At 39.6% G+C, this 11,098-nt stretch overlaps 1 protein-coding gene across 1 annotated transcript; it reads left to right on the forward strand.

The window, feature by feature from the left end:
• Positions 1 to 6,597: 6,597 nt before the first annotated feature.
• Positions 6,598 to 8,282, forward strand: Tusc1 (tumor suppressor candidate 1). Its single transcript, XM_034502964.2, has one exon. The coding sequence runs from the start codon at positions 7,040 to 7,042 to the stop codon at positions 7,649 to 7,651; it is 612 nt and encodes a 203-aa protein (XP_034358855.1). The 5' UTR covers positions 6,598 to 7,039; the 3' UTR covers positions 7,652 to 8,282.
• The last annotated feature ends 2,816 nt before the right edge of the window (positions 8,283 to 11,098 follow it).

Genomic DNA, 11,098 nt, shown 5'->3' on the forward strand with positions numbered 1-11,098 from the left:
CACTGGAATTGTGGCTAATGTAAGCTACAGACTAATTTGAAAACTGCAATTAAAATGCACATAAGGCTAATGAATACTACAGTTTTAGATCCTTTAAGGAAAATGTAAATTTCCAGAAATATAGCATAAAAAAGTGGGACAATGGTCTTGTGAGTCAGTTATCTTGTGTGTATAACTTCTGCTCTAGGCCCCACTATTTTATGCTAGCCTGTATCACATTTACCTTCTTTTATTATCTGGCTAGTGTTTTATATCATGCTCAAAGAAGGGTATTTCCTTCAGTATAGAAAATATCCTAATTGAGACAGATAAGTCACACTGCTTTTGTTTATGTCACAATTTTCCCTGTAGCTAGAACTAAATGATGCTGTTGAAAGGCAATGCTGGTGTTTGATGGCTTTTAATATTTTTTGCCAGTATCAAAAGACTAAGTAAATGCAATCAATATTTACAATTCCTAACTCTCCAGTAATTATCCCAATAGAGAGGTCTCCACACTCCCAAGCATCGATACTTGCTCTTCATAGCCCTAATAAATCTGCTTCCAGAAAATGAACCAAGCTCAGCTCAGGCTTCAGGGAGAATATTAGCAAACATGAAGCTCAGAATGTGATTAACCAAACTCCTCAGCACACTGGGCTTACAGAATATGGATTTTAAAACCCAAACACTTAATGAGAACTATCAAGAAATAAGAATCATATCACCAATGGGACAGCATCTTATATTTAGGGTAGCTCCTTAGTCAAGTAACTCAAATAAGAGTTTTAGATGGCATTGACTATTCACAAGAAATCATTCTATAAATGTCTACCTCATAAAATAAAATCAAACTATGGAATAATAATATCCTGGAGTTATTGAAAACCTCTTGCTAGCTGCTTCTATGTTTAAGATATACATGCCTTCACAAAAACAAACAAACAAACAAACAAACAGAAGATTCTATTTTTATTCTCAAGTGACAAGTAAGTGAACTAAGGCAGACTACCCTAGGCAACAGATCAAGGAAGAGTGTGACATTTATCAAATTTGAATGTGTTTCAATACATACTCATATTTACTATTTATTATAGTTTTAAAATATATATAAAATACTCATATGTAAAATATAACTAGTATATATTAATACTAGTTTTAATGGAGCTTATTACTAAGAGTCAGTGCCAATCACTTTCCTACTTCAGTCTGAATAAGGTTAAAGTACTATGGAATTTCTGGGTAAACTTCAGTTACCAGAACCTGTTAAAATGAATACTAGTTATCAGTTTGACCCAATAATTTGTTTTTCTTAAGATAGGGTCTTGATTCTCCTTCCTCAGCCTCCTGAATGTTTGAAGGTTGTGTGTAACTAACATCTTAGTTGTTGGAAAGTGGAAGCAAGAAGACTAGGAGTTAAAGAACAGCCTTAGCTCCTCACAGGGAATTCAAGGCCAGTGTGTGAGCTACATAAAGTTTTGTCTCTTACAAACACCCTAACCCTAGGGGTAAAAAGGAAGAAAAGAGATTATCTAGGATAATAAAGAATAAATGAATGAATGAATGCTTTTGTGGGGCTGTGAGAGGCAGCTGGGTACCTGATTGAGTAGGCCTTGAACACTGGAGACCCTCCAGGGACAGTAGGAGTTTGGCCTTGCTCCTGGGCCCCTGGCTCCTTTCACATAGCTACAGCCCCTTCCACAGAGAGGTTTGTGGCCATTGGTCATGTAGCACAGGTAGAGGGTCTGACACAGGCTGAGAACCTCAAGAAATCTCCATATTCATGAAATACCTAAAGGCCAGAGGACATAGCTAATTAAGCATTCCTTCCCAGACCCTCTTCCTTGCAAAAGGTACTTAACCTCAGGCCAGCCCTGAGAATATGGGATATTGCTTCATCCATTTTCCGCTATGGCAATAAACATTTTAAGACCATGGACTACCTCTCCTCTTTGGGACCTGCCATGGGGAACGATGAAGAAGGTCTTCATCCCTCCCAGCTTGTCCTCCTTGTGAGGACAAGGCTGTGGCCTGATGTCCGCCCAGCATGTGGAGTGAAAAAAAAAATAGTTAAATTCCCATGTCTCTGCCTCCCTGAGTCAAGGCCCCAGCCCCTTGGGGTGACAGACACGGGACACACAACTCAACCCACAGGACCCATGCCCACGAGCCCACATGCACAGAGCACAGCCCAACAACTGGTGGAGGATGGCAGACACAGGACTCATAACTCAACACAACGCCAGGAGGCTCCGTGGAGGATCTCCAGGGTTCAAGGCCTTCTCAGCCAGGTATCCAGCCACCTCTCACAGCCCCACATGCTTTCAGTGTCCCAGAAACATAAGAACTACTTTTCTCTCTCTGCTTCTCTTACCTCCAATCTATTCTTACCTTCACACAATGATGTAGTTCATTACATCCAGGAGTTCACCTGTTTTTGAAGATTCATTTACAAGGGAAATGTTTACAATATAAGACACAATAAGGAATTTCAGTGCTGGGATAAAAACTATTGTTTAGAGGTATTATTTCACCAATATTATTTTCTTTTTTTCTGTTTTAAGTATGAATGGTAAGTAACATTTGCATATACTGATGGTCTATAAGAATGGTGTCCTGATATGTGTATACACTGAAATAATGATACTGTGTTAAAATTTTCTAGAGGAACAAAACTATTAAAATTAATTACAAAAATGGATTTCTTAGACTGGCTTACAGGATAGGGGCTGGTGATTCCACAGTGGTCATCAGTGCTGTCTTTGTCAGGGTTTCTAATACTGTGATGAAAGACCATGATCAAGAGCAACTTGGGAGACAAGTTTATTTCAGCTTTCATTCAGCTCTATTGCACAATGTATCACATAAGGAAGTCACAGCAAGGACATAGACAAGGAGGGAACTTGAGGCAGAGGCTGATGATGAGGCCATGAGCTAGTGCTATCTATTATCTTGCTCCTATGCTGTGTTCAGTTTGCTGTCTTATAGCACCCAGGACCACCAGCTCAGTGGGAATTGGGGGGGAGGGAAATTACACACATTGATCTGGGTCCTTCCACATCAATCACCAATCCAAAAAAAAAAAAAAAGAAAAATGCACTACAGAACTTCCCACAGGCCAAACTAGTAGAGTCATTTACACAACTGAGGTTCCTTCTTCCCAAATGACTCTGGCTTGTGTCAAGATGACACAAGCATGCTGGAGAAGCAGAGAACACGAGAACTGCTCAGTCTATGAGCATGGGTGGCTCAGTAGCCCAAACCTGGCACTGGAAGTTTAAAAGATTTCTGCAGAGCTCATGGCCTTCAGTCTATATGTGAAAGCTGATGAAGTAAGGGCCTGGTATCATAAAGGCAGCCACAGAAGCAGCAGCAACAGCAGCAACAGAAAAGCAATAATAACGAAGGGATGAATACACTCACCACCGAGAAGCAAGAGCAGGCAAGAAAACAGCGTTTCTTCGTCCTTGTACCTCTCTCTATCTGGTCCTTCACAGAGAATGTGGCACACACTTTGGATAATTCTATCTCCAGTCCCTCCTTCCTGAAAATGCCCTCACAGATAGATGCAAAGGCAAGTCTCTAGTTGATTACAGATCCTGTGGACACTCAAGATTATCCATCACAGAGGCCAAATACAGGAGCATAACCATCATGTCTGTTCTCTAAAGCTGCAGAATGTATCATGAAATGACTGAGATTTAGGAGGAATGGGATATAAATTTCATATTAGCGGTCCTCAACAATTCAAATAACCAAGATAAAGATAAAGAAACATTACCAGCTCAGGCTGCTATAAAATATACTTAAAATGAAGCAGGAATCATGTTTCATACTTCTGGCTGATTCAGTTCCTGGGTGAAGGTCATCCTTCAGATACGGCCACATTTTCTGTTTCAGGTGGAGGAGTTGGAGTTGGAAGCAAGGACTCTTGGTAGGGCACTATTCTAATCATGATTGGATCCTTAGATTGGATCATCTAATGTAGACAACAGCTGTAATTCAAAATTTGTTTTGAGAAATACTAAACAAATAGGTCAAATGTAGGCCAAATAAAAACTTCACTCCAATATTCTGATATAGCTTGTCTCAACTACAAGATTTATAAAAGTATTTTGAGGCATTATAGAGTAACAAATACAACGATGGTAATTTCATCAATTAATTCATTTTACCAACTTAAGAGACTGCTCTTAAACACAAAATTTAGGTTGTTGAATAAGAACGGGCATGGGGAATGAGGGGCAACTAAGTAAGTATGAACAGTCCTCTTTATAGGAAACAGATGTGACAGAGTTAAAGATTGTTCTTTCAGTAGAATAACAAAGCCAACTGTTCTAAGTGACTTACTGCATTTAAAAAAAAAAAAAAAAAAGATTGTAGTTCACCACAGCTTGCTATCCAACAGTTATATTAGAGAAATTCTGTCTCCTTGAACCGTCCCTCAGGCCAGCCCTCCCTGCCCTGCTGCTTATCTTTTTTCTTATTAAGCACAGCTGAAGAGCATAAGGCATGTGTTGTCAGGAGAAGAATGAGCTGTATTCTTAGAGACTGTCAACCAGGAACAGCTAATGATGCTACTCTTCAGAAACATCTGTTCGTGTAACAAAGCAGTCTTATTTATTTCTTTAAGAGTGCTTGTATCTTATATATTTTCTTCTTCGAGGCTCTATTGTAGCACTGTAACTTTACTAAGTTTCATGATCATTTTCTGTGATTATCTTATTTATTTTAATTTTCACATAAAATAAATGAAATAAACGTATTATACCTACTATTGTATTGTTTTTTAAGTTATATGGACATAATATATAATTATAAATTATAAGGAAAATGCACTAGCTACATTTTCAATAAATAAATGCAATATTAATCTCCAGGTTATACAACTATTGACATATTACTGTAAATAAATCTAAATGCAAGTACACACCAACAATTCTGGCTATGATCATTTGACTCAGTCTGCTGTCCCCCAGCTTTTATTTAGAGCTTACATTTTTCTCAATTTTTATTGAAGAATATCAATATACTCCTCATTAGCCATAGGTGAATTTTCATTAATAAGGCAACCTTCAAGTTTTGAGAGATAGCTCAGCAGTTAAGAGGATCCAGGTTCTATTCCCAACACTCTAAACAACTGCTCACAACCTACTGCATTTGTCCCAGGGGATCCTATACTCTGTCTTCTGGCCTCTGAGGAGAACAGGCATGCTCATGGTACACAGACATGCAAACTACCCACACATTAAATAATAAATAAGGTATAAAAGAAAGTCTTCACATTTTCTACTAATCTTTTTGTTGGACTGCTTTGTCTGTTTTCCTTCTCTGCCTCCCCTCTTCTGCTGTCTTTTGAAAACACACACACACACTTGCTGTATCAAACAGACTGGCAATATAAACTGGGATCCTCTCTCATCAGTTGCATCTGCTTGATAGGACATTTAAGCATTACTTTATTACCAAGACAGAAGAATTCAGAAGTTGAGTGGGGTCTAAAGCAGAGAGCACAGAGGCCTGACTTCCCATTCACTAGGGCCAATGTTCTTTAGCAAACCATTAAAAGACAATGAAACATTTGATTGTAAGATACTATTCAAGAGAGACAGCACAACTTGAATCCCAAGAACAGCAAAAATACTATAGTTTTACAAATAGAATAATAGGAATAACACTAATGAAAATGGTTTGGTACCTAATTTATAGCATGTAGGCGGTGATTGGTGTCACACTTTTGTTATACTTTTATTATGAGGTATGCAATTATTCCAGACTCTTTAAAGAGTTATCATGTCTAGACCCCAGAGCAAATCATCTTTCTCAACAAACTGGCATTCCATACTACACTGTCTGGATATATTAACAACATATTCTTGGTTCTGTAGTCTATAGAGAAGTCAGGTTGTCTCCAATGTTTACTGCCTAAAATTTACATTTTAAGAGCCTTTAAGTTCTGAATCTAAATTCACTTAAATTTTGAAACATCTTTATTACTGATTTCATGAAATGACTGTTTAGAGCTTAAGTAAATTTGTGGTATTTTAGCTGGAAAAATTAAAGGACAACAACTAAGTGTTTGTTTTTCTAGCTATTCATTTGAACCATAGTTCTCCTAGGCACTACCTGTTCATTTCCTTGGTATGGTAGTTTTGGAGAGCTCATGGTACCTAAAAATTAAACAGAACCTTGTCTGAAACAGATTCTTACTAGCATGTATTTTCCAAAGATTTTGACTTCAGTATCTAATAGTTTACTTTGCAATAATTCAGGGCCTTTGTAGGTTGAGCTCCATAGGAAAAGCAGTAATGTGCTTCACATAAAGGTATGTATCCAATTGCCTCCAGACAGTTTGGAAACTTCTTTATATTCTGTATCTCTAATATATGAAATAAAACTTTATAAATTCTAAGGACTGCCCTGAGACGTGACCCAGTATAACCTTATTAAGTTTTCAACACATAAGATATTCATAAATAGGGATTTACCTCCAGTATCTGGAGTGCCACCTGTTGGAGTCAGAGAGCCTCATGGCAGGTGCTCAGCCCAATAATGTTTTGTTTTTTTAAACATGGGCGTGGTTCAGATGATAGGTTTCAAATGGTATAAATGCAATGTGCTCCATCGCAGACTCAAAACTCATTCTGTTTCAAGACTGCCATATAAGTTGCAAACTAAGCACTGGCGACTGTGCTGGGGAGCAGGGTGAGGCGGGAGTGTTCCCACAGTGCCCAGGCCTGCAGGGAAGTAAGTGGTGGCAGCACCCAGAAGAGGACAAGGCTTTCCGGGCACGGACAACGGGCTGAGCAGCACAGCGCTCCCCAGGGGCGTCGTGGGAGCGGACCGGCGACCGCAGGCCCTGGGGGGGCCGCTCAGCCACGAGAGACAAGGACACGCCTTAGCTCCGGCCAACTCCCGGCCTCCCCTGGCCTCCCGCCAGAACCTCCCGCCACCTTTCTTCCTCCGCCCGCCACTGAGCGCCCAGCCGGGCCCAAGTCCACCCGCGCCCCGCGCGCGGCCCGTCGGCCCACGGAGCTGGCGGCGCGACCAGACCGGACCAATGTGGCGCATGCGTGGTTGCGCCACTCGGCGCGGGAGCTGCGGCGGGGAAGGCGGCGGGAGTCGCGGAGAGTCGGGCCGTCTGGGCCGGGCCCGTGAGGGCGGCGGTGGCGGTGTGGGTTGGCGAGGCCGCGCGGGCGGGGCCCGGCGACAGCTGGAAGAGCGCTTCGCCGACCTGGCGGCCAGCCACTTGGAGGCCCTGCGCGCGCGGGACGAGCGGGACCGGCAGAACGCGCGACTGCGCGAGGAGAACGCCCGCCTGAGGTTGGAGAACCGGCGGCTGAAGCGCGAGAACCGCAGCCTCTTCCGCCAGGCTCTGCGGCTGCCGGGTGACAGCGGCGAGCGGGAGGCCTCAGTCGAGACCCTCGGCCCGGACGAGCCCGCCATCAACCGCAGGGCGAGAAGCGAAGGGCGTCCGGAAGGGCCGGGAAGCCCCAGGGCGCTGCGGGCCCGCCTAGAAAAGCTGGAGGTCATGTACCGCCGAGCGCTCCTGCAGTTGCACCTAGAGCAGCAGGGCGCGCGCCCGCCGGGAGCCATCGAGGAGCCTTCGCTCCAAGAAACTGCCACCGGCCTGCCCGCCGGTGACCCGGACGTTCCGGGACCCTGGCTGTAGCCAGAGGGCGCGGAGGGAGGTGGGGCTTGCGCACGCCCCGCCTCTGAAGGCTCTGCGTTCCGCCCCTCTCAGCACAAACCTCCAGCCCCACCCAAGGGCACTTCCGGGCGCCAAATCCGTTGGCCTGATGGATAAAGAGAGGGAAGAGTTTCCAAGTTCCCACTTGTGCAGAGCAACTGCCAAGTACCCTGTTGGTGTGTCAGGGCCTAGCAACTCTAAGACCTGCTTTAAAGCAGCAAGAACTGGGTGCCTGGTTGCACCTCCTAAATTCTTTAAGTTTTCAAAGTGTTGTGAGGACCAGTTTTTTGCTCCCCTCGGTCTTTGATTCTTTGAAGAATGAATAGTGTATTTGAGTTGGTAATGCCTGTTCATTCTCCTGTTCACTAAACTCTCCGCTGTTTTCTCTTATACAACCCACCTTTTAAGTATGTTTTGTAAATTGCTATTATTTGGATATCCCATAAAGTACTACCTTTTTATAAAGAAGAAAATATTTATAATTGCCTGTCAGTTCAATCCACATATGTTTAATATATTCTGGTGTGTTGGCCTCCAGAGATTTTTTTAAGAGTATCTTCTGACAGGTGATAATTTGAGTTGATAAATAAAACTGGTGCATTAAAATCTAAAATTTCCATGACTGTTATTTGATATGTTTTTAAGCTTTATAGGTTCCTTTAAGCCTATATGTGCATATATGTAACATTTTAATACCTGTCTTTGTTTATCCTTTGTAATTTTACATTGTTTACACAAGATCTTTACAGATCTCAAGATAGTTTGAAGATTGTTTTATTATTACTACATTTTAGGTTAACATTAATGCTTATTCAGTTAGTTCATGATTATTTTGCCTGATTTCTACCAACCTTCAGGAAGTCATAAATTACTTGTACTTTATACAAAAATTCCCAGTGAACTATGCCTCAGTTGTGTTCTTGCTATCAGAAAACAATAACAACACATGCTCGAAGCTTGTTATTTATTTATTTATTTATTTATTTATTTATTTATTTGAGACTGGGTAATGCTTAGTAGCTCAATGTGACCTGAAACTCTGCCCTCCACCTTCTGCCTACTGAGTGTTAGGATTATGAGCCTCTACCACCATCAATATGTCTTGTTATATGGTTCTTTTGCCTACTAAGCATTGAAGAAAATACAGTGTACTTAATAAAACTTGTGGTAGCAAAAAGATGTGCTATCTTTCTGTACCTACCATAAGGATCACTGACAACACACTTCTGTAACAAAGTCAGGCCAATCTGAGGAAAGCATAGTCACAATTTTACATGCCCCAGAAACCAAGGGGAAACTTTTGAAACCATCACTGAATGAATATGCTACCCTATAGAATTCAGTAAATGATAGTTATAGACTAATAGTTATAGACTGAAAGAAAAACCTAGGAAGACCCATTTGTTTTCTCTCTTCTTGATCTCTGTGTGGCATTCTTTTCCCTGGGCACAGATCATAAATTTTTTCTAAAGTTTGGTCTTAGGTCAACTATCAAGTTAGACCAGAAATTTCCTTTATGACTATCTCAAATGGAGATATATGCGATATTTAAAGTAGTGTTTATACATTTTGTATAGCTGTCTTTTGAGGAAGGTTTCTGTAACTTGTCTTAGGAAAATTATGAATTTTCTGGCTTGCTTGTGGGAGGAGACAAATTGTGAAAGACCCATAGTAGGAGAAAAAGAGATTATTTGAAAGTGTTCAGAATAGGTATACTCAGCTTTGGAGTATTGTTTCTGAGCCCCTTGTATGTCGTGTGTTTAAAGTGTTTAAATGCTTGGGATGGGGCATGTCAAATGAAGAGAGATTTAAAGAAATGAAATGTATACAGCAACTTCCAAAAAAATCTAAATACTATATTTCAAATATTTGTTACGAAACAAGCCCCCCCCCCCAATAGTGCTATTCTTGTTAATAGGAGTTTGAGAACCCTTTCTATATTGCCTATTGGTAATTGATATTCCATTGTGAATATTGAAGTCTTCCTTTGTGCCTAAAGTATATCAGAATTTGCTGAAAAAGGAAGGTTTGTGAAAATACTATCTCTATTTCATGGTTTTACAGGGAATTAAAGGATTTATAGAAGGCATTATAGTTTTAAAATAAGATGAAAAAATATGTCCTACAGGTATTTCACTGAAGCTTTAATTTAGCTTTTATTTAGTTAATTTAGCTTTAATTTAGTTATTTTCTCTAGAATTTATTTTTCTCGTTAGTGAAAAAACACAAGATCTACCTCAAAATTTTGTAAAACATTTATTGAGATATTAAAAACAAAGTGCCTGCTTCAAAGTAAGTGCTCAAACAGAGAGAATGGCATTTCCAACATAAAAATAGCAAGTCCTTTTTTATTTGGGAAAAAAATTGCTTATTGTGTCAGATTTTACTGTGAATAAATAGAAAATTTGTCAAATTTACTGGTGGGAAAGGTGTAATGAAATACAGACACAGATTTACTTTTATGAATGTGCACATTCCATAAAAGATGTTTAAAATTCTCAAACCAATATATACTATAAAATGGAAAAAGGCTAAATCATTTCTACTTTAATGACTTTCCTGTTGACCGTGGTTAAAGTACATTGCAGAATGAAAGATGATTTGTTTTAACAAAATAAGTAGTTATTTAAAGAGTGGATAAAGTCAATATTACAAAAATTACCAGGGGCCTAGTATAATCTTGATGAAAGTTAAAATGCAGTATACACTACTTATTAAAGGAACACTTCATTGTCATAATTTCAAATTAGTTATGCAATGAAAAGAGGTTTTATAGCTTATTGATATAAGCAAAAATTTGTGCTGAGAATAATTAGCTTTTAATAGGATTATTATACCTATAACTCTAAAAAAATACATTTTATCTTTCTTCATATGAAATTGGGATTGTACAGAAACCAATATAAAATAAAATCTCACACCAGCTATCATACAAAAAGATATTCTTGCCATACTTAAATATTTTTGAGACAGGTTTGCCAACTAATGTTATTATCATAATAATAATCATATTAAGTGAGTAAACTTATAGTGTATGCTAATAATAATAGTTCTATGATCTTGGTTCCAACATAAAAAGAACATTTGATACTTTTTCTACAAGGAAGAGATTTTTACTGAGAATTTGACACCAAATATTTGGAAAATTTTCATGATTCACAATGTACATTTCTGTTTAGAGCTGTGTTGATTAGTTAAGGGGTTGGTCTTTCTAGCATAAGCATACTTTGTATATGTTTCTTCTGTTTTTGTTTGTGGAGACAGGACCTGACTGTATATTCTTAGATAGTCTGGAACTTTTTGTATAGACCAGTCTGACCTTGAATTCACAGAAATCTGACTACTTTTGCCTCTGTGTGCTGTGGTAAAGGTGTGTATTATCATGTGTATAATATATTTGAATATATGATAGAGATTATGCAAATTATT

This window comes from Arvicanthis niloticus, chromosome 5, assembly GCF_011762505.2.
Source record: "Arvicanthis niloticus isolate mArvNil1 chromosome 5, mArvNil1.pat.X, whole genome shotgun sequence".
Lineage (NCBI taxonomy): Eukaryota > Metazoa > Chordata > Mammalia > Rodentia > Muridae > Arvicanthis > Arvicanthis niloticus.